This window comes from Cryptomeria japonica, chromosome 4, assembly GCF_030272615.1.
Source record: "Cryptomeria japonica chromosome 4, Sugi_1.0, whole genome shotgun sequence".
In the NCBI taxonomy this organism is placed as follows: domain Eukaryota; kingdom Viridiplantae; phylum Streptophyta; class Pinopsida; order Cupressales; family Cupressaceae; genus Cryptomeria; species Cryptomeria japonica.
In genome coordinates, this window is record NC_081408.1 from 518,834,502 (window position 1) to 518,861,608 (window position 27,107).

General features: G+C 37.1%; 1 protein-coding gene across 1 annotated transcript in view; it reads left to right on the plus strand.

The window, feature by feature from the left end:
* The first annotated feature begins 4,099 nt into the window (after positions 1 to 4,099).
* The window catches only part of LOC131031232 (DNA topoisomerase 2), a 48,095-nt gene continuing 25,087 nt past the window's right edge, over positions 4,100 to 27,107 (plus strand). The window contains exons 1-2 of the mRNA XM_057962280.2: positions 4,100 to 4,257; positions 4,378 to 4,889. Of these exons, the coding sequence (XP_057818263.2) occupies positions 4,188 to 4,257; positions 4,378 to 4,889 (582 nt within the window). The 5' untranslated portion in view covers positions 4,100 to 4,187. The remainder of the gene's footprint in view (positions 4,258 to 4,377; positions 4,890 to 27,107) is intronic.

Sequence of the window (27,107 nt, forward strand, 5' to 3'; positions counted from 1 at the left end):
ACAAACAAACAAACAAAAAATAGTAAAGAGAAAAAATCTATCCAACGCCTTGGCTAAGTACCATGATGAATACTTGGTAAACAAGCATCATGCGTAATCCCCTCATCCTCTTGCACTCTACACTTGGGGGCAAGCTTCATCCACACCACCCTACCATTTGCATCTAATCCATTTATCCTTCATCCAATATCCATCATCATATCTAAGTCCATAATCCTTCCCTATCTTTGATCTTGACTATCCTATCCATATCCTCCATCTCATCCTATCCAAATACTCCATCCTTCCTACCTTTAGTCTTGATCAAGATAGATGCAAAAATAATGTATATGCATACTTTGAAAAATGCAAGCCTAAATTTCCTCCTTTATTCATATCCATTCCACATTATTATTCCATCTCATACATCTTTATCCACCATCCTTCTATCCTTCATTGCACTACCTTTAGTGGGGCATTTTCCTCCTTTGCGACATAGTTCTTGGATCCTCATTCCACATATATTTCATGTTTTACTCTTCCATATCCTATCACCATCCACCTACTTAATCCCTCCATCTCCTATCCAATAGTCTCTTCATGCACCCATCCTTTTACCAAGCCTTGGATCTCCCTTGTCATTGGTCCCCATCCATTTATCCTATATCCACAATCCAATCCCATCATATCCAATCATACTCCCCATCCCATCCAATCCTACTCTCCATCCAATCCAATCCTACTTAATCATTAATCCCCCTCACATCTTATCCAATCCATTTACGACCCCCATCACACTAAGCTTTCCCTTCAAACTGAGCTTTTCCCATCTATCTGAGCTTATATTGACTTATGCATAGTCCAAACACCCATCCATAGTGTGCTAATCAAATCTTAGTGGCAATCATCCCATCTGCAGACCTTGCACAACCAACTTTATATGTTGCCTCCCATTAATTTATCCACACCCCGCCCATCGGGATGCATCCTTCCCATGCCTGGTAGTTTATCCAAATCCATCACTTGCCCATCGAGACATATCCTTCCCATGTTTGATAGTCTATCTAGATCCATGTCCTACTCCTAGCAAGAGATATCAGATGGCCATGTGCATGTCATTTGCATGATTGCGTTTTTTTCTTTGATTTTCATCTTGTGTCCCAGGACTATACTTGTTCAGGACTGCCTTGATCATCCTATATCTCGGTATGTCTTGGTTGGTCTATAATGGGGCACAATTTTTGTGGTATGGCGTGTTTGATGGTTTATTTTGCACAATCCTACAGTCTCGCATCTACACCATCATCAGTGTTTGCGAACTTGTGTGCATTGAGATACCTATTGTCTGAGAGTCTAGTCCACACATCAGATATTCACAACATCCCGACTTCTATAGTTAGTGGTGTAGCTAGTCCATTGAAAAATCAAAACTAGGTTGGCTATCCACATCTACACAAAAAGAAATCCCATTCACTTACTTCATTTCATTCATTCGTCTCATTTCATCCATTTAGCTTGGAAACTCCAATTCATTCATTCCACCTACACCATCCTTATCCTTTTTACATGCTTTCGTCCTTAATCCTCTAGTCCTCTAATCCATTTCGAGAGCACACTCGTGTTCTTAGAACCCGCTTGTCCTCTTGAGGGGGCATACTACTACCTCCTCATCATACTTCCTCATCTCACCTATGACTGGGGTATCATGCTACTAGTCATTATCCTTTCCATTTACTATGTTTTATTCTTCTTTGATATAACATCAGTTCATTATGCTATATCAAATAGGGGCAAAATGTAGACATCTAAAATTAATTACATTAATATTCAATTAATTTAAGAATGTCCACATAATTAATTAATTTAGTTGTGTTGGTCCCTTTTTTCTTAAAATTAATTAAATCAAATTTAATTAATTTTATCACTATAGTCCGATAATTAATTTGCCAATAAATTAATTATTTCCCATTCTTCTAAAGTCACCTCAACCATTATTTCTTCTAAAACCCACTTAGTTAATTAATTTTAATTAATTAACTTAACTAAAGTGATTCCTACAAATCACTTTCCCTAGTCTCCACTTAGCAGGTAATTAATTCTTCTAGAAGCATGATTATCATTATTCCTCAATTTTAAATTCCTCCACTCATTCTCTCTCCTTGTGTCACATCCTCCTAACTTTCCCGCTTGCACTCTAATTCTCATTAAGCCACCTAATCAACCCCCTTAATCATTTGCACGTCCTTAATCACCTTCATTACGGATGGGTCAACTTTGATCCTTTCAAGGAAACTCAAATTCTACGAATCTCTCCATGCATCCTCTTCTCAAAGAATTTTTAATTCCTTTTCTCATTTAGTCTTCCCACACATCCTCTTATTTTGGAATTTTTAATTCCTCTCCCCTTTCTCCAAGGATTTTTTAATTCATTTTTCTCTTCCCAATGTACTTGGGAGCTCTTCCCCATGTACCCTGAGGAGTAAGGAGACAAGAAATGCCTTTATGGCATATCTCTTGAATCCCACACCTTGTCCTCTCGATCAACTCCCACTTTTTATTTCAATCTTAGCCCTTCATCTCAAATCAATCTTGGCCCTCCATTTTGGCCTCCTCAAATCTATGAATTGGGGTCTCTTCCCCTCATTTTCATATCCATTTCCATCATATTCTTATGCTGTCCATTTGAGGATGAAAATCCTCCATCATGCCCTCATAATGTCCAAATCATCCCACACTTAGCCATTATCATATAATCCATCCATCTACCAAACATTATCCAATCTTGTTGTGTAGAGGAGAGCAATCCAGATATCATCTATCAAATGAGCAAATCAAGTAGAGCAACAAGGGCGCCTCTACTTCATCAAGCTCAATCGGAGGAAGAATAGAAGCTAAGGTATAATGGTTTATTTGTGTTTTTGAATGCATTATTTTGTATTTTATTTGGTTTATACACTAACCATTAGGCTTTAGATTTCCCCCCTCTTCACATTCATTATTGATCAAGCTTGATTACATACTTGACATAGACTTATGAATAAAACTCAAGAATAACAACTATCACCTAAAGACACATAAGGCTTTTACAATGATAATAAATTCTAAAAAAAAATTGTTTGAATATGTAGTAACAACTTTATTTCAATGCCTATGCTTACCCCTAAAGAAAACTTTCATCATAAACTTATTTTGCTTATTATACACATCACTTCTCTACACACAAGCATGGTCTACACCTAATAAGGAATATTGTTAGTTATGCCAACTCATAAAGAAACACCTTCACAAACTCATTAAAGAAAATACCAAAAATATCCTCCAAAGCTGCTAACAATAATTGCCGCCACTAATCACTCCATTCCACACTAAAAAAATTGAATGAAACTATTGATTCTAATGAAAATAATTGTGCCAATATGCAATTGCCTCCAACAATGTTGGATGCTCCTACATTAGGTTACTTAGCTTTGATGACATTAAATTAGAAAATACCGCATAGTGATCTAAAATGATGTTATGGTATTAGACTTGATTATGCAATGCTCTAATAAATAATGAACTAAAACTCTATTTGAAATTGGGAAAATCACAATGCATAATTGATCTAGGTTGATTATGCAATTCAAAATAGATCTTTGTGTGGGGAATCAATCTAGCTTAGATAAAATTGACCTAACAAGTTACGTGATTTAGAAAACTAGTTCAACTTACCTTTTGAATATCTAAATATCTAATGATAATTGACAAAATAAATTTATTCAAGAAACTTATTATTTGATATTAAATATGTAAATACTTGTGTAACAATTAATGTTCAAATATATTTATTAAATAATGATTTTAAATGTATAAAAATAAATTAAAGTTTATCATTTAATACAACACCATTTGAAATATTTTACACTTTAGATTGACCCATATACTACCCAATTCTTAGTAAAAAGACACTACCTTATATTAGTTATTACATAAATGTCCATTTAAACCTTGCAATGAGAAATTAAGTTGGATTGAATTGGACGCTCTTTCTTCTATTCCTATACAAAAGTTCAAGATGCGATCCAGGCCGTCCATTTCAAATTTGAAATTTAAAGTAGTACAACGGTATATACTCACCCCCGCTCTTTACCCGCCCATCAACACTATGTTTTGATTGCAGCGCAGAGGAGAAACAGAAAGAAGGGGGAGAGAGAGAAGAGGAGACAAGAATGGAGAAAGAAAATAAGGCGAAGCAGAGACGCCCATTGCAGCCCTGCAACAGCAACAATGATAATATCGGTAAGTCATTGGTTTCAAGGTTTCTCCATTCTTTACTTTTTCCCCAGAAATTTAAAGGTTTCTCTGGCATTTAATTTTCCCCAGGAATCTCAAGATTTTTAACTTGTGTGGATTTTACAGGCACCGGCAGTGGCAATGGCAAGAGTATTGAAGAAACATACCAGAAAAAGAGTCAGCTGGAGCACATCTTGCTCCGACCCGACACTTATGTGGGGTCTATCGAGAAGCACAGACAAACACTGTGGGTGTATGAGAATGGAGCCATGGTGCGCAAAGAAATTGAGTATGTGCCAGGGCTGTACAAGATCTTCGATGAGATTCTGGTAAACGCTGCCGATAACAAGGAGAGGGACCCCAAAATGAATTCCGTCAAAGTGGAGATCAGCGAGGAGGATAGGAGGATCAGCATCTACAATAATGGCGATGGTATCCCTGTGGAGATTCATCAGCAAGAGGGCGTCTATGTGCCCGAGCTTATCTTTGGCCATCTGCTTACCTCAAGCAATTACGATGACAATGTCAAGAAGACCACTGGTGGAAGGAATGGTTACGGTGCCAAGCTCACTAATATTTTCTCTACCGAATTCATCATCGAGACTGCTGATGGAAAGAGGCAGAAGAAGTATAAGCAGGTATTTGACTTGTACCCCTGGGCTTCACTTGTTTTTCTTCTTAATCCATCATTTTGTTTTCAAATTTTTATCTTCCGAGTTTCCGTCTTTAATCTAAATACTACTGCCCAGGGATCTCTCCCCAAACTAACCCTTCACTTGTTCTTGTATTGTGCCTCATCCTAGGGTTTTCCTCTCTTTTTACCCTTAACTCATCCTTTCGTTTTCTCTCTTTTTAACTTGTTCTCTTGTTGTGCTCCACTGGAGAGATTGAGCACAGCTCTCTTACAAGCAATTTCTTTGTTCAATTCAACAGTATTCAGTGAGACTTAAGTATACTAATACTTGAAGCCAGATAATGATCTTTTCTTAAAAATTGTTGAGGGCAGTTTGCCAATGAAAACAAGTTAATGTGATAGGCGGCTTGGCTGGAACCCTTGGTTATAGTTCAAATTTGTTATTTGGCAGTATAAAGACAATAAGCTGGGACATGTGTTTTAAAATTTGTATGATTTCCGGTTGACTGTTGAAGTATGAAAAACGGGAAGTTTGTAGCTTTTTAATGGTCTGTTTGGTTGGATTGCATCCCGCAGCGTCAAGTCTGGTCTCCTTGGTGGATGGTGCTTGAAAATACGTCTTGCAGAATTCCAATACTTCTTAAAATCCTGATTTGCATTAAACCCATAACGGTTGTAAGCTACTTAAGTTTACAGAGTCACGAGTTTAAAAATAATCTCTTTGCCATTGCAACAGCACACTCTAACTGAAGATTGCCATTTTTTCTATAAAATGGAGCTAGAGTGCCCAACTTTGGAGCTAGAGTGACTGAAAGCTCGTGGTTAGATGGTTGCGAGATGATTACTAAATAATTCGTATATTATACAAAACTCCTAACAAGACTTGGGTTGTTTTGGCCACTTTTACTGGAAATCTGTTAAACATGCTGCTATCTAATGAACTTGGTTGTATGTGATTCTTGTATTATGATAGAGTTCTCCTTTATAGAGCATTCTGTTTATTAGATTATGTCATTTATGAATGCTTAAACTCCACAGCAAGATTACATTTGCGAGTTGAAGGGTAGAATTAATTTAATTAATTCCTTGAACTAGAACTACAGATGGTGACAGTAAGTTGGATTTGGGGCACTTATTGGAAGGATACCGAGATGTTGTTTGTCTCAAATTCAGCTAATATTTATATTTCAGCAAAACCAATTTTACTCAATGCATGGGAAACAACATTTTTGTACCTTGAGGAAGAATCTTTTCAATAGAAGGGAGACTGAAATGATGCTGGATGCTGTAAATCGAGATTGCAACTCATTTGTATATCTTTTTTCCATGAAAGCATTATAACATAGGATATACTATTAACGACACTTGAAATCGAGACTCCAAAATCGATTAGAATTATATAGTTGAAACCTATGTTTTGCCAAATTTAATGCTTGAAGTTCAAAAGTCAGCAAACTTAATAATAACCTTTAAAAACCATTATTGCAATTTGCTCTACAATTCACGCGGTAAAGGGAATAATGTTTTTTCAGTAAACTATATTTGAAAAGAGGGTTAAGTCTTTGCATGTTGTTTGCGGGTGTTGATAGTTGCTTGTGTTGAATTCGCTGGTCAATGTGGACATTTGTTGTTGCAAAGTTGAGATCTTCTATCTTATTTAGTGATGAGCAATTCTGTGCAATATTGTGGGAATTGTGGAATGAGTTTGACACTATCAAGAATGATTCATGTTAGCTTAGCAATATGTGTTGAGGCGGCGATTGTAAGTCTGAATAGTTGAGCTTGGCTTAAAGGAGTTTGCGTTATAGCGAGTCAACAACTATTAGATAGTTGTGGAAGGCATGAGAACTAGAGGTCAAATTTTAGGTTTTCTTTCATTTGTCTATATGCCTTGATATCTATACTTTCTTACATTTTTAATTAAAAAAATATGCGTGTTATATTATAGTTGTTTTGGAAGGGCTTTCAAGTCTAGATTGTCTATTTGTTGGAGATTGGCAGCGTTGGTTATCACTTCTAGTTTGAGGAAGATGAAGTGTTGATCAGATTCCTACAGGCTGACATAGATAACATAAAGGTTGCGATAATTATTGTGATATAATAATTATATTGATAGGCATTATAATTATTATATTGGGATAATATTTGTGATAATATAATTATTATGACATAATAATTATATTAATATTATTATTATTATTATTGAGATTATATAATATAATAATATAATTATCTTATATTATTGAAGATTATATTATATTATTATGATACAATAATATAATAATATAATTATGTTATATAATAACATAATATAATTATTGGACCAAAAGTGGTGACCCTTAGTGAAGGGACACCACCAACATATATATAATTGAATTGATGAACACATACAATGCATGAATAGACAATATGTAGGTGAGCAACCAAATTAACATATCTAATTGCTTACATATTTGATCATCAAAATTCAACATGGTATCAGAGTAGGTTGTGAAATTTGATCAGAGATGTAAGTTTCCTTCACAACAACGGAAGAAAACAAACAAAACAGAAGCCTTGGGAGTGCAAGGTTTATGGAAACTATTATCTCTTGTTGGCAGGCATGTATTTGTCTAAACCTTGGTCGGAAGAAAGCTAGCAGTAGATGTGAGCATCATGGATGGGCGAAGTGTTTGAAGGCACACTGGAAAACGAAAACGCTTAGAAATCTTGACCATGCTTGGATGAAACACCACATGGTCAAGCAACCTAGTATCGTAGAAGGATGACCCGATATTAGACAGAGTTAATGATCTTGTTGGGGACATTTGTAAGTTTCATTATCAGTATGGATATGGGTTATTTCATTCGTGAATGGGAGTTTACAAATTCTGGAGGTTCTCCATTATTGTTGTTGCCTTCACATTTGTAATATATTCACAGAGATGGCTCATCTCTCCTATTACTGGCATCGCTACATTTATTGGGGGTGTTTAGAGAAGAAAAGTAAGTAACTTCCATATTCATTCCATCTGGGATTGTGTTATCGGTCGATACTTCTTGTTGGTGTTGTGATGATGCATATATTCCAATAATAGATGAATAGCGCTTGTATTCACTAGGGCTGAGCTCATCTAGGAATGTCGTCATTGCCTTGTTTTTTGACATGAAGAATGTATCTGTTGAAGATTGGGAGTTTAACGTAGCCTCCGTGACTTTTATTTTGGGCGAGTCTTCATGAATACGGCTCGTATGCACCAACATTGATAAATGCACAAGTCAAGGATGGATAGCATACTCGAGCGTGGGTGGGCAATATCCATTAAACGGTTAAGCCTCTGGCTCATCGCCTCATTGCTAGTCTCCATTCTGTGACCTCGAGTGCTATCGCAACGCTTGCTCGGGCCACCGATGATCACAACCTTCGTGACGCTTTCAGTCGGTTTGGCCAGATCCTTGAGTGCAAGATTTTAGATGACCGTGAAACTGGAAGGTCTGGGTTCGGCTTTGTGACCTTCAGCGATGAGGAGGCAATGATGGCCGTCGTTGAGGCTATGAACAACAAAGAGTTAGACGGTAAAAATATTACTGTCAATGAGGGCCAACCTAGAACTGGTGGGGGCAGCAACCAAGAGACGATGATGGACGACATAATTGATGGCGGCGGTGACAAGCAGGCATTGATTGCTCTGATTGACAATCAACATCAGCCCATAACCAGTGGGGGCATTGACAAGGAGACGATGAGTAACAAAGAATTAGATTTGACTAATATTATAGTCATTATGGACCAAGTGCATATCGTTGCCCTTGACATTGGCGAACTTTGTGGACCAAGTGAATAAATTGTTGAATTTAGTGCCAATGAAAGTGTTGAATTGATTTGCAATGAAGAGTACATCGTTTGTGAAAAAACCTGAAATCTTGAACTGTAGACGCGTAGTCAAGGTCAGTGGCCGTGGCAGTGGCAACTATGATATCAAGGACAATGGTAAATGCGCCTGGATGTCTTGTTTAGAGATTTATTTCTTTGTTGCTCATAATTCTTAAGATTGAGACAAGAGGGCTCTCTTAGTGAGAGGGAGCATACTGAAAGGGGATTTTGTTCTAAATCCCAAGATGATCATATTCTTGCCTAGGGCGTGATCTTATGATAGTAGATCAATGGTGGACATCACTTGATCTTATGACAGTAGAGTCTCCTAAAGCAAGATATCTTCCATGAATGGGACCATGTGAACAAGGGATGCTTCTGTAACAGAGGGAGCAACTAAGAGGATGTTCTTCTTTTGATATCCGAGGATCTTGTTTATATTGGTTCAGAGGGAGTGGACCATGCCAAGATGGTTTCTCTAGTGATCAATCAAAAGATTATGATTCATGAGATGGAGTCCCATTTATGTAGGCTGGAAGTCATGATATTCCTGGATAGATGAATACTTGGTGAGCTTGGAATACACCAAGATTGATGCAGACTCCAACCCTAATATTTCATGAAAGGTCACAGCATGTGGAGATCAAGTATCACTATGTTAGAGACATGGTGGAAAGGTATGCTATTCGCTAATTTATTCTTCTTTTCAAAAGATGTTTTAAAGTGTAAACTCTTGTGATTGCATTTCTCTTTGAGAGAGACTTAAGGAGAAAGCTCTTATTGACACCCCCTGATATGGTTCGTGGTGGATGTCATGTGTGTGACTCCATGACAATTTTGGTTCAATGCTTGATGAGCCCTTGTGAACATTATTGTGAGGTGATGATCTCTCAATACTGAACACTTGTACATCTGATCATTATCGTAAGGTGACGATCTTACGATATTGATTGATCATACCATTATGATGGATAGCATGGGACGTGATATCTATGGATATGTCATAATGGTTTATATCTCTAGTAGTAATATATATGGATATGCCATAATGGTGGATATCATGAGACGTGATATCCATGGATAAGCCATAATGGTGGATATTACATAAAGAGATATTCATGGTGGATTTCATGTGACGTGAAATCCGTGGACATGCCATGTAGTAATATCTTTAGATATACCTTACTGGTGGATATCATGTGAAGTGATATCTATGGATAAGCCATAATGGTGGATATTACATGAGGAGATATCTATGGTGGATGTCACGTGAGGTGATATCCGTGGATAAGCTATAATGGTTGATATCACGTGAGGTGATATCTATGGATGAGTCATGATGGTTGATATCAAGGTGATATCTTTCCTTTCCACATATGGATGTAGCCATTGTGGTCAACATCACTATGAGGTGATATGTTTTGTGCATTTGGGAGTATCCTCCCTAGCTGAGAGGGAGTGTTGGAGATTGGCAGCGTCGGTTATCACTTCCAGTTTGAGGAAGATGAAGTGTTGATCATATTCCTACAGGCTGACATAGATAACATAAAGGTTGTGATAATTATTGTGATATAATAATTATATTTGATAGGCATTATAATGATCATAGTTGGACTACTCGCGACTCAGCTCGACTCGCCAAGCCCTTGGGAAAAAAACTCGAGATAAACTCGGCGAAAAACTCGGCTACTTAAAAACATGCTTAAATTTAATTAAAAATGCATTTTTTTTGCAAAATTTAATGAGAAGATGCATCCAATGAGTCAATAAATGATAACACAAAAGAAACAAGTTGATTCTAGATATATTTAAATGCAAAGTGTCTACAAAATCGCATCCTCATGAGGAATGCTGATGGCTGGAAGCCTGAAAGCAATATAGTAAATAGTTTTTGTAAAACCAAAAGTAAATACATCATTACAAATTACAATTACAACTTCCTCTTCCCAGCTCTAGCAAAAACTTGGGGAGAGGGAGAACTAGACGGTCTAGTCATATAAGTCTGCTATGGGCGTGACTGTGCCTCCTCGCTCGGTATGGTTGGCTCATCCTCCATCCTGGATGAAGCTATGTCTCCACTTGCTTCTGACACTGGCAATGAATCCTCATCCTCATCCTCTTCCTCCTCAATGTCGTCCAGCGTGAAACCAAATCCACCCCCCTCCTCCTCCATAGCTTGCCTCTCCAAATCAGTGATGTCAATGTCAAAAAACAATGGAGGCTGTTCCTGTGATGTCCAACCACTATAAGGATCTATATCATCCAAGTCAATTGGACCACCTTCTAGTTCCTCTACTTTCCTTACGCCCAATCGAAGATTATATTGCACGTAGACAAGGTCATTGAGCCGTTTCTGCGCTAACTTGCTCCTCTTCTTCATGTGGATTGCTTCAAACAAGCTCCAATTGCGCTCACAATTGGATGAACTGCAAGGCTGACATAAGACTCTGAGGGCAAATTTTTTGAGATGTGGGGTGTTTCCACCCCAATTTTGCCACCAAGCATCTACAAAATAAGTAAAATGTAAAAGTTAGAAAGCAAAGAGAAAAGAGAAAACATAATTTATCAATCTTTTTAGATCCCAAAATCCAAATGGCAAATGTTATACCTGGGGTTTGAGTGGTTCTTCCTCTCCTAGCCAGCTCTAAAGAGAATAGCTTACCCCTTCCTCCCTCATAATTTTGGAGCTCACTCACAATGAGGTCTCTCTCCTCAACATCGGGTACCATCCTCTCAATGCATGTACTGAGGCCCTCCATGACCTCTCCATTCAGATTTGAGTAAGAACCCCCGAACCTAAAACGAGGGTTGAGGAAGTACCCTGTTGCATGAATGGGTTGGTGGAGTTGATTGTTCCACCTTCTATCAACAATTTCCCAAATGGGATCAAATTTGAGTCTATCCCCCTTGTTGTAATTTTTGATAGACTCCTTGGCCATATCCATGGCCTCATAAAGATATCCCATTGGGGTTTTATCCCCATCCACCAAGCGAAGAACTCGAACCAAGGGCTCTGATACCTACAATTGAAAAATACAAATTACAAAAAGTTAAAATAATGAAGTTACAAATTAGTAATGAGAGACTTGAATCAAGAATAATTAAAATTTAAAAATTAAAGTTTTGAAGTAACAACCTTCACGATCTCTGTAGCACTTTGTGCAAATTGGTTGTCGAAGACTATGCATGCAACAAACTCTCCTTTAGGCTTCTTTGAAGAAGGTGAGTTAAGCCATTCTCCACTCACAAACATTTGTTTCAAAGAAGTCAATGCAGCAAGAAGGCTTTGTAACGTCAAGAAAATCGTTGCAAACCTTGTGACACCAGCTCTCACCAAATCTTTCCGTTGGGTGTGCTGTCTCATCAAATTTAGGACCCAAGGGTGATTGTAAATATATTTGGTGATCCTCCTTGCATCTTCCACAACTGGAGTCACCCACTCAAGTTTTCCTATGTCCTCCAAAAGAAGGTCAAGGACATGTGTTGCACAAGGTGTCCAAAAAAGAGTGGGGTGCCTCTCTTGGAGGATTCTTCCTGCAAAAGAAAGATTTATTCTTAAGAAATATGCAACCAAGTAAAACAAATCCACAACAAATGAAAATATTGCTAATGCCTAAAGGTGATAATTTAAAAGGATTCTACTTGCTGACACATATGCTGTTGCATTATTAGTGATGATTTTCACCACATTCTCTACCCCCACCTTCATGATGACATGCTCCAACATTCCAGCCAATGTTTTTGCATTTTTCACCTAGCTGGAGGCATCAACGGATTTCAAGAACACTACATTGTCCTTGCAAGCAACCAAAAAATTGATAATGGTGCGGTTCTTGCCATCTGTCCACCCATTAGAAAGAATGGTGCAGCCATAATTTGCCCATTCAATTTTTTGATCCTCCATCACTTCTCTTGCCCTAGCAACTGCATTTGTGAGCAACCTGTAAGAGCAAAGTGAAATTAGGTCTTAGTACACAATTTTGATTTAATAAACAAGAAATCTAAAAATAATTAAAAATGAAATCAAGTGGACTTTGTAGTAATTTACTAACCTCCCACTCATATCCTTGCGAGAAGGGGCCTTGTACCCCTTTCTTGAAACTGTCATAGTAGTCACCAAATTCAACCAATAAGGATTGTCCGCCACATTGAATGGAATGTTGTTGAAGTACCAAAAATCAGCTGCTGCAATGTCGGTTTTCTCATGTACCTCCTTATTCCATCCAATGGCCTCTAATGATGGTTGTGCTCCAGGTGTGTTCCTGGGCACAAAATAAGCACCTATGGATCTTGATCGTGATGATGGACGTGGAACAGTGCCAGGTACTCTACTAGAGGAAGCAAAAGCGATGAGCGAGGTGGTGGTGGGTTTGCGGATACGTGGGCCATGCCGAGAGCCCACTATGCCCTCAAGTGCTTCTTGTTCCTCTTCAATGTCAACATAAACACCTTGAGATTCAGCTATGGCTTGATCTCATGGCTAGCTTTGCTCTCTCCCTTTGCAATTTCTTTTCTTCCCCAACTGCAAGTAGGGCATTCATTTGTCTTTTTATTTCTTCATTGGTCCCAGGGCATACTCTAGCATCATGCTTGTCTATTCCTGCAAGGTGGTATTTGAGGCGGTTGATGCCTCCAAGAAGTATTTTTTCACACTTTATGCATATAACTGACCCAGGATTGGGTCCCTCATAGGCATACCTCCATGCCCCATCTCTAGCAGCTCTAGGACGGGTGCCTATATATCCAAATGGGCATGGATCTAGTGGCCATTGCTCCCTTGCCATGATTAATGCTTACTTAACCTACACATACAAAGTGATTTTTTTTTTTAACATTTTAGTTAAACAATTTAGCAAACTATCTACATTAGTTTAAATAAATTTAGACATCATTCAAAGTTTTAAAAAAAAACATAGTAGAGTTTGAATTTTGTTTTGAAAACTAGATTCTTCAAAAAAATTGGGAAAATTTAACAAAACTTGTCAAATCTAGTGTTAAATCTTGTGCAAATAACTTAGAAAGGATTTAGACTACCTAGGAATCATTTCTAATCCATCTAAATGCAACAAAAAATAAACAAATTGTTTTTAAAAAAGCATAGAAAAAAAACTAACTAACCTGAGAATCTGATTTTCCTTTCAAATCCCCTTCAAATCCATTTGGAATCACTCAAAAATCACTCCAAATCACCATGCAAGTCACTCCAAGTCAACTTCCCCCTTCTTAGCCCAAAATCCAATCAAAAAATAAAAAATGATTTCTCTTTCTGTTGTTTTCGGCTTCATGAAAGCAGATGGGTGAGTTTTTAACTTGGACTCGCCGAGTTTTTGCCAAAAACTCGCCAAAAACTTGGGGAGTTTTTGGGCGAGTATAAGTCAAATCTACTTGCTTGGTCGACAAACTTGGCAAGTTTTTGCTACTTGCCGAGTTTTTGGCGAGTCAAAAACTCGCCAAAAACTTCGGGAGTTTTTGGGCGAGTATAAGTCAAATCTACTCGCCTGGCCGAAAAACTTGGCAAGTTTTTGCTACTTGCCGAGTTTTTGGCGAGTAGTCCATCTTTGATAATTATTATATTGGGATAATATTTGTGACAATATAATTATTATGACATAATAATTATATTATTATTATTATTATTGAGATTATATAATATAATATAATATAATATAATTATCTTATATTATATTATTATGATACAATAATATAATAATATAATTATTGGACCAAAAGTGGTGACCCTTAGTGAAGGGACAACACCAACATATATATAATTGAATTGATGAACACATACAATGCATGAATAGACAATATGTAGGTGAGCAATCAAATTAACATATCTAATTGCTTACATATTTGAATATGAAAATCAACAATCTAACATTTAATTTTTAAAACAATTAGCAATTTAATAATAAAATTAGTGATGTCTTACCTCACAACGGACCACCAATTGTCATCAAGGATCTTTTGTTTGGCAGATTTTCCTTCAGTAGAGTTTGATTCCCACCATCTAGCCCACTCAGGATTCACCACCATCAATTGTAGAGGATCATGCACCTCAAGCATGCTCTTCAACAAGATGAAGTGGCATACCTACATTCATTAAAAGAATAAAAAATTTAAGTGGCATATCTATATTCATTGTTCATTAAAATAAAAAATTGGAAGTTTGATACAAAATTAAGTGGCATACGTTGTTTCAACGGGTTTGAGGAACTCCTTTGAAAATGATCTAAAGAGAGCGAGGTGTGGTGGTTTCAAATGAACATTTGAATCTCTCTAGCTTTTGCGATCACTTGCTTCATCCAATCTATTTTTCCTATGTCTTTCAATGCATTGTTCAATGTATGAACACAACATGGGGTCCAAAAGATGTGCTTGTAAGCACCCTCCACCATCAAACCGGCTGATTTGCACAGACGTGCTAAAAAATGTTCACCTGTACAACAATAGCAGCCCCAACCTCTTCTATGGCATCCCTCAAAATGCTAAACTGGAATTCTGCATCCATATGCTTCCCTGAACAATCCACGACTTTCAAAAAACAAGAACCAACAGGGCATGTGATAATGATATTGATGAGTGGTTGATGTCTAACATCAGTCCACCCATCCATCACAATAGAGCATCTAGTCCTCGTCCAATTTTGTTTCATATCCTCCACTAGCACATTAACCTTGGAATACTCTTTGTCTAAGAGTAGTCCGTAGCTTATGATCTCCAGGGGGTGTGAATGTGGGATGGAAAGTGGCTATATCTTTGACCATTTGTTTGAAGAGGAACATGCCAATGAAATGGGATGGCATTAGCAAAAAAGAATCTACCAATGGATGTCTTCGTAGGTTCACGTCCTTGTGCATTAAAAAAAGCTTCTACCGACCCTCCCTTCTCACTACCCATCTTCTTTTTTCCTTTTGTCTCAACTTGACTAATACTACTAATAGTGGATGTCATAGGCCCAAATGTTTGTGCACATGCAAAAGGTGTTGGTATTGCCACACCTTGTTTCACCATTTTAGCCTCCATATGCAATCTATGACACTCTATCCTCTCATCTTTTAGTTTTGGACAAGCTTTGACCCCACGGCTTGGAACACCCAAAAAATGAGATTTTACCCTTGTGTAGCTGCTCCTAAAATTTGTCAAGCAAACATGACAATCCCACACCCTACTCCCTCCTGAATTTCTTTTCCTTTCACCCCTAGCCCTAGGTGTAACATATTGGAGAAGAGGTTTGTTGTTATTAAAAGGGCCCTTTGCATATGTTTCCATAATTTTTGAAGGGCATTTAAATATGCTAGGTTGCTGCCCACTACTTCTCTCAGCACTTTCACTTGCATTTCCACCAACCACTTCTACATCATTGTCACTACTATTGTCACCCCCATTGTTGCTCATTTGTTTTGAGTTTGAATGCAAGTTTAAATTGATAAAATACAAAAAAAAACAAAAAACAAAATTAAAAAAATGGAAAATAATTTAATAAATTAAATAATAAAATATCAAATATGGGAAGCAATTTGGTGGTTTAACTTAAATTGCAGAAAGTTAGAAACTGAAAGACCGAACCCCATTGTTGCTGCACCAATGGGTTTTTGTCTCAAATTTCATTGTTTCCACGATATCCTGGTGGGTGAAAGATCTGTGGAAGCTATTGAAAAAATAATAAATATTCCCTAATTAATATTTATTGCAATATTTATAATTTTATCTTCAACCAACTCTCGCAGATTATTTGCAGAGTGTCCTTGAATCCAAACAACATGGGAGATTGAGAAAATTGAAAATTGAATTTTCAACATTGGCTCTAGGTTAAGTCGCTGATTTGGGAATTTTCAAAATTTCCAGATCAACGACTTAACCTAGAGCCAGCGTTGTAAGTCATTGGTGTTGATTTGAGGCAATCAGATGTTAATCTAGTTACTTAAATTATAATCAGATTGAGAATAAGTAGAAACAATTAATAAAGTACACAACACAAGACGCAAGTACCCTAGGAAAACCTCCCTCTTGGAGGAAAAACCCAGCAACAAAGATTCAGATCAGTTCCTTTATATATAAGCAGATTACATGAATTAGATTACTTATCTGATTGTAGTGCCAATCTAGGGTAGACTAAACCAAGTATATGCAGTTGTAGTATATCTTCAGAGAGAGCAGAATATCAACACCACTTGGAGAAGGAGATCGTTGAAGGATAGAACACAACCTTGCTCAACAAGCTGTCCAATGGATTCGCTCAAGGGTCGGATAGACTTGCAGCAACATGAAGATTTATATTGCTTTCTTCCTCTAAGTTCGTTGACTGAATTTGCATAAGTGCTAACAGCACTTGATGAAGATTATTCATGGTGTGAAGTGTAGAATGAATCTTGTTTATATACAAGATTCATGTTCAAGGTTTCCAGGTCGGCTTTAACCAAATTGCCAATATTTTACATATTTTAGTTTGCACTTTTGGTGCCCAATTTGGGGCCTACATAACTTGCAAGATGTAACACTTTTCCTTTTTGGGCCCAGCCCTATTAGACATGAATCGCTTAACCACACGTTGCATTTTTGGCCCAGCCCTATTAGACATGAATCGCTTAACCACACATCGCATTTTGGGCCCAACCCTATTAGACATGAATCACTTAACCTTATTACAATATGATAATATTTTAATTGCCACAAGGCAACATTAAAATATGATCCGAACTAGCTATCCATTTCAACAATTGGCTCTAGGCACAAATGTTTGATGCTCACGAAATAGTAAATATAGACACAAAACGAAAATATAAAATAAATTATTAAAACTAATAGTAAACTCCATGTCCCCAAACGATATACAAACTTACATTTACAATATGATGCTCACGTATTTTCTTGAGGAGACTGGAGTATGAAACACGAACATTCAAGTATGATGCCCACGATCCAAAGGACCGAAACTTGTGAAAAAAATCATAGTACTCCAAACCGAACCAGTGAAAAAAATCGCAGTGCAGGATAAAATAAATCGCTAGTATGATAGTGCAGCCTGTGAATGCAATAGAAGCTGTGAAAATGAAATAATAAATCCAATGTTATAATGTTTATATGTTATATAAAAGTCTTTTTAAATGGTCAGATGTTAAATAAAAAATTAGACCCAAAAAAATCACACGGGGCTCACATTAGACCCAATTTGTTTTTAAAATAAGTGGACTTTTAATGTTTTTAATTTTTAAAAAATGGCCCCAGCCATGGGGGATGTTCATACGTCCTGGACTAACCCGTCTATCCCCGGAACATACGGATGCCCCCCATGGCTGGAGCCAATGTCCCCTCGTTTTTGAGACGTCTCCTAATTATTTCAATGAATTGGGGGACGGGGGGGAACGTCCCTTGGTTGTCCCCACGTCCCCGGAATGTCCCTAGGACAAAGATGAGGGTTTTCAGGCCAGGGACATGTCCTTGGGTTACGTAGGAAAATAATGTTTAGATTTGTGAAGAAATTTGGAGCAAATCTGTGAAGGGATTTACAACAATTTTATGAAAGAAACTGGAATCAAGTTATGAAGAGTTATATGAATATCATTTATATAAGACATAAATATGAGATTAAGATTCTTATAAAGGGGATTGAATTGTCCATCAATTGCAATGAAGAAAAATTCAAGTAAGTGGAACCTTGTTTCAGGAGTTGGTGCTTCCTAAAGGAGAGATTGGTGTCTCTCTCTAAGTTGGTTCTTAGCAGTGGGGATTGGTGTGTACCAATTGAGGGGAAATGATACGTCCTTTTATATCATACACATATGCTTCTTCCCACTTATTTGATCTTCACATCTATCATTCTTCTCCTTGCAAAATCTGCTAGAATGATATTACATTTATTCAACTCGCTTCATATTTTCACAATCCACATTCACTATTTATATCTTATGCCTTTAATGAAGAGAGACATCTCTTTGAATAGAGATGACCTTTTGAATGAACATGACTTTTTGTTATCATTTCTAAATGCTAATTGCTGCCTTTAAACACTTATTTCTGCCTTTTAATTAGATATCTTTATTGACTTTTGCCACCTTTTATGAATTGCTGCCCTTTGTAATCTTGATCACTGCATTCTCATAACTAAATTGCTGCTCATGTAATAGATATAATAATTGCTCTATATTAACTAATAATGCCTTTGCAAAGCATGATTGCTGCTCCTTAATGATAATTAATTCTGCTCTTTATCATCAACTATTGCCTCCTTATCCATAATCTGTACTTAGTGGAATACAATCACTGCTATTCCTTAACCTTTTTCTTTAGTGCTCACATGTGAATGATGATTGCTTGCTCTCATTCACAATGAATCACCGGTCTTTCTTAAACTCTTTCATATAGTGTATATATGACTCTTTTAGTGCCAAAAACAAATTATGGATCAACCATAAATAATTAATTTAAACATTTGTTCTGAACATATCAGCCTCCTTTCAAGAATATGACAGTTATACATGTCAGCCAAGTAATTCTTATAACCACCTCCCACATTTTGGATTGATTTAAACATGAGTTCAAATCCATGATTCTCTATGAATGTCGGCCAACAAATCAAATAAAATGCTTCTCTTTCATAGTTGGTCAAGCAAATGAATAACATGTTTGATTTTCAAAGTTGGCCCTGAATCTGATTTAAATGACTTCAAGAAATGCATTATTAGTGGCCTTTTGCTTTATATGATGTAGATAGGGATCATGTACCCAATGAAAGGCAGCCAATCCTTGTAGCCAAACACAAAGTTTAAACAAAAACACATTTACACTTTAAAATCTTGTTGACATTTTATTGAACTTATATAACATACATCACTCCATATTTCCTCATATAATTAGATAAATGATCTAAAAAAAACTACTTATTCAAAAACAAGACACAACTTGCTACAAGATTTACTAACAATTCTAATATTTCCCATGAATTGACAACTAGACCTAATACAAAACTATATCTTATTGCAATGGAAAAGACCCCTTTTCAGACACCAAAACTATGATTCTAAAGTCTAATCTTCTACTAGAAAATTTCATAATATCCTCTTTTTCTATTTGCATCTGTAATGTCCCCACTTTGAAATACAATTTAATGATAAATGATAATAATAAAATAAAAATAAAAAAATAAAAGAATACAATTAAATATATTTAAATTTTAATTAAGTTAATGAATGGTCAAAGACATGAAATGAAAAGTTGTTTCTCCCTCAAACATGAGATATAAAAGGGAGAAGAGAACCTCATTTGAGGGGATAATTTGGGGAATCAGAAGTGCAGATCTAATATAAATAAGAAGTGCAGATCTGAATGTGAAAGGTTGTGTTCCTTTCAAGAGGCAGAAATAATGAAGAGTTGCACTCTTTCAAAGGGTGCTAATGGTGGAAAGGGTGTGTCTCTTGCCAAAGGGGCATACATGATGAAGAGGTCCTGTTGATGTGGCTAAAGTCGGATAACCAACTCCCTTCGGTCAACGCATGTTTTTTTTTTATGTAACTAGGCTAGGAAAATAAAAAGGATTCGGATTGCCTTAAGGCATCATCCGAATACTTATAGGGCCGAGCCCTTCTTCATTAAGGAGGCGTGTAAATAGGGCTGGGCCCTTCCTCATTAAGGAGGTGTGTAAATAGGGCTGGGCCCTATCTCCATCTAATGTATTTATGTAAAAGGGCACATAGGGCTGGGCCCTACAAATTAGGATAGGGCTGGGCCCTTTCTCTTCCACACGCCAAGCAAGGTCAAACGTGTGAGATTGTACCATCTACCTTAGCGCCCAGGATAGGGTTGAACCTAAATAAATCGCGGAGTGAGATATAGGGCCGACCCAATAAGGCACCAATCCTCATATATAAAAGCTACATAGAATGCATCTTGATACAATTATCAGATATGCGAATCAGATCTGCAATAATAGTGCGAAATATATCTGCTCTCCTTTGGTGTGAAGATACTTGATCTATGGATGCAACTCTGCTCTGATTGATGTGAACTTAAGTCTATTGTTCATGCCGAAGAAGGCACGGTTATGCTGATTACAAAAAGGTCATTTGAAGCTGAAGATATCTGCACATGTATTTAGCCTAAGATAAGTGTTGTAAGACTGCAATTTTATTCATAATGAATAATCAGATCTAAGGATCTGTTGTTGCTGGGTTTTTCCTCCCAGAGGGAGGTTTTCCCAAGGTAGACTTGCGTTGTGTGCCCTTTCTATTTGTGTGCTTTGATTCTTGTGACTGTGCATTATTATTTCCTGCTCATTATTGTTAATCTGATCATGAAAACTAACATGGTATCAAAGCTTAGGTTTGCATGTGTAGTGATCAGATTTACAGCCTGGACTTCTGTGGGACAGCTAGGGTTTTCAGATGATTACATGCACAATCAAGGTCCTTCATCTGCATCAATGGATTCCTCATCCTCTTAGTATCGTAGAACCTTCAAAGGTGATGAATATCAATTTATTTCAAGGGAGATAGGTAAGTGAAGTTGTAGGTGATTTGAAGCTACCTTAAAACTTAACTTATTTTGATACTTGCTGTCATTCTTATATATTTTTGCTATCATATACTTGCTATCACTTATATATTCGATGTTTTCATGGTTGAATAGTGATAGTGTATATATATGGATGTGTGTTAGGATCCGAGTATAGGTAAATGTCTTCTATCTATATGTCTGAATCTGTGTGTTGAGGGTTTGTAAGGGTTGGTGTTTTGTTTTACTATATCATGTCTCTAAGGTAACCTAATGTCTACTCTTGAAGATAATGTTTTTCAGATCATGACTCTCTGAAGAAAGCATTCATGCATGACCTGAGAAGCCCTACCTCAATTAGATCTTGTCATCGAACTAATTATGAAAGTCTACCTTTCATCTCTCTTTTAAGATGCTATGGGTCCACTTCGTAAGTAAGAATGAATCATCAGGTTTGTGAATTCTTTATTTAGATAGGGTTTTAGAGGGAGTCTTGATATCTTTTAATATCTCATTTCATTCTTGGGTTCTAATCATTATGGTTTAATAGAGGAATTGATAATATATATCTAATGTATATTCCTTGTCTATTGCAAAATGTTTATTTATGATGATACTAACCATGATACATTGGGTGTATCATCCACCCTCTGCGGAGTGCAAGGTGGCAGTGCTCGCTCACCCTCTGCTGAGTGCAAGGTGACAATTCTCTCTCACCCTTTGCGGAGTGCAAGGTGAGTCCACCCTCTGTGGAGTGCAAGGTGGCAGTTCTTTCCACCCTCTATGAAGTGCAAGAAGACAGGTTGTTCTTCTCAGTGAAGAAGCTTATGTATCCTTTGTGGTTGTGCATGATTTATGTTGTATGGTTATATATATCTTTGAGTATTAATTATTGTAGCTGTGCATATGGAAAGGTCTCTGTCATCCTCTACGGATATGCATGATGAAAGATCATGGTGTTACTTGTAGGTCCCCAGGAAAGTGTAAAGTAATGAAGCATTGGCTTCATCCTCTGCAGGCGTTGCAAGAGAAGATCATGTAAAGGTTCATTGTAATGTAATTGCGTGATCAAGTCACAAATTGTATATTGATTGTACTATCAGGGCTGGGCCCTAATCCTAAACCTTGTAAATGTTCATGCGATGGGTTTGTCCATGAGAATTTGGCTATGTATTTATTTTCCTCCCTACTTAAGAGGGAGTGTTTTTTCTTATGTAACTAGGATAGGAAAATAAAAAGGATTCGGATTGCCTTAAGGCATCATCCGAATCCTTATAGGGCTGGGCCCTTCTTCATTAAGGAGGTGTGTAAATAGGGCTGGGCCCTTTCTCTTCCACACGCCAAGCAAAGTCAAATGTGTGAGATTGTAGCATCTACCTTAGTGCCCAGGATAGGGCTGAACCTAAATAAATCGTGGAGTGAGATATAGGGCCGACCCTATCTTGCACATATAACGTGGGAAAAGTACAAAGACTTTAGCGCCAAAAGGTGCCTTATTGGGTCGAGGGCCGACCCAATAAGGCACCAATCCTCATATATAAAAGCTACATAGAATGCATCTTGATACAATTATCAGATATGCGAATCAAATCTACAATAACAATGCGAAATATATCTGCTCTCCTTTGGTGTGAAGATACTTGATCTAGGGATGCGACTCTGCTTTGATTGATGCGAACTTAAATCTATTGTTCATGCTGAAGAAGGCACGGTTATGCTGATTACAAAAAGGTCATTTGAAGCTGAAGATATCTGCACATGCATTCAGCTTGAGATAAGTGTTGTAAGACTGCAATTTTATTCATAATGAATAATTAGATCTGAGGATCTGTTGTTGTTGGGTTTTTCCTCCAAGAGGGAGGTTTTCCTAGAGTAGACTTGTGTTGTGTGCCCTTTCTATTTGTGTGCTTTGATTCTTGTGACTGTGCATTATTATTTCTTGCTCATTATTGTTAATCTGATCACGAAAACTAACAATGCAGAGTAGAATGTTCTTGCTGAGTGTTCTATCCTCTCTTGAATAAGGAATCCCTAATGTTGTTCTAATTGATCAATGGGGACAACCTCAACGTTCCAATCGTCGAGTCATGACAGCAGGATAGCTCAATGATTTAATGTGTTTTACTAGAAACACAAGGGCACTTACGTGGTTAGATAAAATCAGCTTTGTTTTTACAAGTTCCCTAAGACTCTATAGTCTTATCTTCATCAAATTATTCTTTGTCATGATGCTGTTTATGGCTTCAACTTTCAGATTAAAAAAGGGAAAAAAGGGGAGATAGAGGAAGAAAGAAACTAACTAATTTATCTAAAATAGCATATTCAGGTGAATAGATGAAAACCTTTGAAAAACTAGATCTAACTTTGACAGCTAATAGAGCACAACTATGTAAAATCTGATGCAATCTTCAAGGGAAACTAGATTTTCAATCTATTAAACATGAATACTGAGCTTTTACATTTATTTATTCAACATTTAATAACTGAACTCACATAAAATTATAACAGCTTTAACTTCCATTAATTTTGTATAAATTTTGACAGAGTTTCAGCAACAATTCTATAACTTCTTACAAAAATAAGGGAACTCCAATCCCTTTATATAGGTTTCCAAAATTGGATGAATGACCCAAATTCATCCTCTAAGAGGTGGCTGTCCATACCCATTTAATAGGAAAATATCCCCTTACCGACCACCAACTAACTAATAACTACCTATCATAAAGCTGCCCCCCCCCCCAACACACACAACAACAAAAAAAAAGAAAAGTGCACCTGCATGGAGCTCAAAATTTGCAAAAGCACTTAAGTGGTGGGAAGAAATAACTATTTTTGAAAAAGTTCCTTTATGAAGGTTGACTCTTTCTCCAAAAAGTCAATTTCTCTATCCAAGTGATCTTTCCAGATATCCTAGTTTGCTCTGCGCTCCACTCGAACATATTATTGAAACTTTATGCACACAGGAAACAATTCCTTGCTGGGAGGAATATGAGGATTATGCATTTTGAACTGGATGCCCTCTCGATGGCTGTCCACAACTCTCAACTGCCCGAACCATTCAACTTGATAAGTCTCAAAACGTAGCACCTCTGCTTGCTGCTTGTTGATGAAGTCTATGTAAGCCATAGAGTATGTGATTTTATCAATCCTTAACCTGCCATTCCAGCGCGATGAAAGATCCCTAATCCAATTTTCACCCAATCTGATCCAAACTATAGGAGGTTATGTGCAATGTCTATTTTCTGATAAGTCTTTGGCCAACGTATATTTGGATGGGGTTTGACTATTTTTTTTGTTTTTGTTATGATTGGTTGTGAAGTTTTGTGCAAGATTCTTGAATATTACGTAAGAGATTGCTAATTTAATATAACAAGATGCATAACACATAAGGAATATAATCAAGAAACTTTCATTTGCTTAAAAGAGAAATGTACATACCATTGACATGAACTTATAGGTCTGAAGTAAATTTCCAGCCAATAGAAATATAGAAATCAGCTCCAATTAATGTTAAAACCCTAAATACACTATAGGGTTTGAAATCCTTCTTCCCAAAATGGAGCGGCTGACTGAAATAGAGTTGGAAATAGATGGGAATGACCTCTAGAAGGTTTGACATGCAACCAATTGTAGAAAATCTGCCCTCAACCTGATATATCTGCTCAAAAATCCCCAAAGAAGGCTGCCATATGCACAGTGAAGTTGAATTCTAATGGAAATTGACACTCGAAGAGATGGGTTAATCATCAACATGAGACCCACCTTTATTTTGTACCTTCCAAGTTTGCTTTCATAGCCTGCTGTCCAAAGGTGTTTGACATACTGAAAACTAGACCAACAACTACTAAAGTGACGTCAATGATGTCCGTATACCCATGCATAAGAAAGAAACCCATCTCATACACCTTATCTATCAAGTAAATGTGTCTCCACACACTCCAATCCAACCCATTAACTGATGTAGATAGAAACAATTCTGAAAATATAGTGAACAGCCATGTAGTACAACCACTTGTCACTAAATAACCTATGTCATTTGGCTCTAATGCCAACCAATAAGCAGTTGTACAGTCATAAGAATTAGGGGAAACATTAAATTTGCAATGTAGATGTCTTCCTTAACACCCAAAAGTAATTCATGAGTGGCTGATCCACTAAGAGTAACACCCATAAAATCATTGTGCTCATTCATATCGTTGTCAACATCAACTATAAACTCAGAATCGGCGAAGTCTTGCTTCTCATTATGTATGGAATGGTGTATGTCACGAACTTCTTTGCACTGATTTATTACTGTTCTAAAATAAACAAATTCAATCCTCTCGGAAGAAGCATCATAAAAATAGCCATGCTTAGCCAATGCATCATGTATGCCAACGTTTGAAAACTCAATTTCACTAACTACTCCATGAATAGGAGCTGCAAATTCATGTAAAGGAAAGAGTATAACGCTGCTGTCCTTAATCAGAGATTTAGGACTGATTGTGCCCTTTCTTTCATTACCTTTGGAAACTTCAATGCATGAGCTCACTTGCATAGTCTTGGCACACCAATCTTGTAGCATATCAAGTCTTGAAACTATGACATCCTTATACTCAATCAAAGTGTCAACATCATAAAGGTGAGGCATCAACATACAAATTGATTTATGTTCTTCTCTAACTGCTGTTATAAAATTAGGCTGTTGGGAAGTAGAAGTTCCCACTATTGCCTCTTGCTCATTTATTCTCTCATGAATGTCTACCATGCTACATTTCTTGTCACCACCATCTAGCTTGGATTCATGCTCATGTGATGTCAAAAGATTGCTGTCCCATCTTCGAATCCATACCATCACCTCCATGACTGATATGTTTTCCATTACTAGCAAATTCCAAGGTGTAGTATGCACAACAAACCAAACATTATCAAAATGCAAGATCTTCTTAGTAAGCAACCTCTTAGTCTCTTTGATCAGCTTTTTAAAACAAAATGCTTCATATGATCTTAACCATTGTCCTTCCATTGAAGATGATGCATGAGTAACCGAAATGAAATCAAATATGTTCCATTCCACAAAAATGGATATATCACTCGTGGCTGGTCCATTGAGGGTGTATCTAATATCATCATTGTTTTGAGCCTTCAAAGGGCTCTCTAAATGAGGAAAGTCATAAACTTTATGATGCAAACTAGTCCAAACTGAATTTCCTAAAACATACCTTTTCTCTTGTTCATACACATCAACATGTCCTCCTTGTTTTCTTACCTCAAGAAGATCTTCCCTTGCATGCTCAACTTGAATACATTCTTTCCTTGGAAGAAATAATGATTTAATGTATGACTCTCTTTGTCTTCTTGCAGTATCAAACTGATTGCATCTTTCCTTGACCTCTTGCAAGTGCTGTCTTGCTTGGGCAGCAAGCAACTTGGACTTCTTAGCTCTTAGTGACCACCCATCACACAACCCTTGTGTGCTTTTGACATCTTCCATAGTATGGTGAACAAATTCAGGCCCTCTGTGGTTTGAATCCACAATATATACTTCATGTGTAACACTCTCAACTCGAGTACCATCATAGGATGACTCAACAACATCATTGCTTTCATGTGAAATGGATGCTACCTCATGATTAGAACTGCTGTGGCAAAAATCAGAATATGTGTCAAACCTTGGAATCATACTTTCAACACCTCTAATGGGTTGATCCAAGATTGTAATTTCTTCCACTTTGTGATCAACATGATGACCCAATGGTGTGCTATGTATCTCCATTCAATCCAAAGTTATTTCTTCTTTAGGACTCCCACATGATGACTGATTTTCACATTCATTGTGATCACTTGTAGGCTGCAGACTACAAACAAGTGATTCTTCTTCCTTTCCTTGTTCGTGCACAT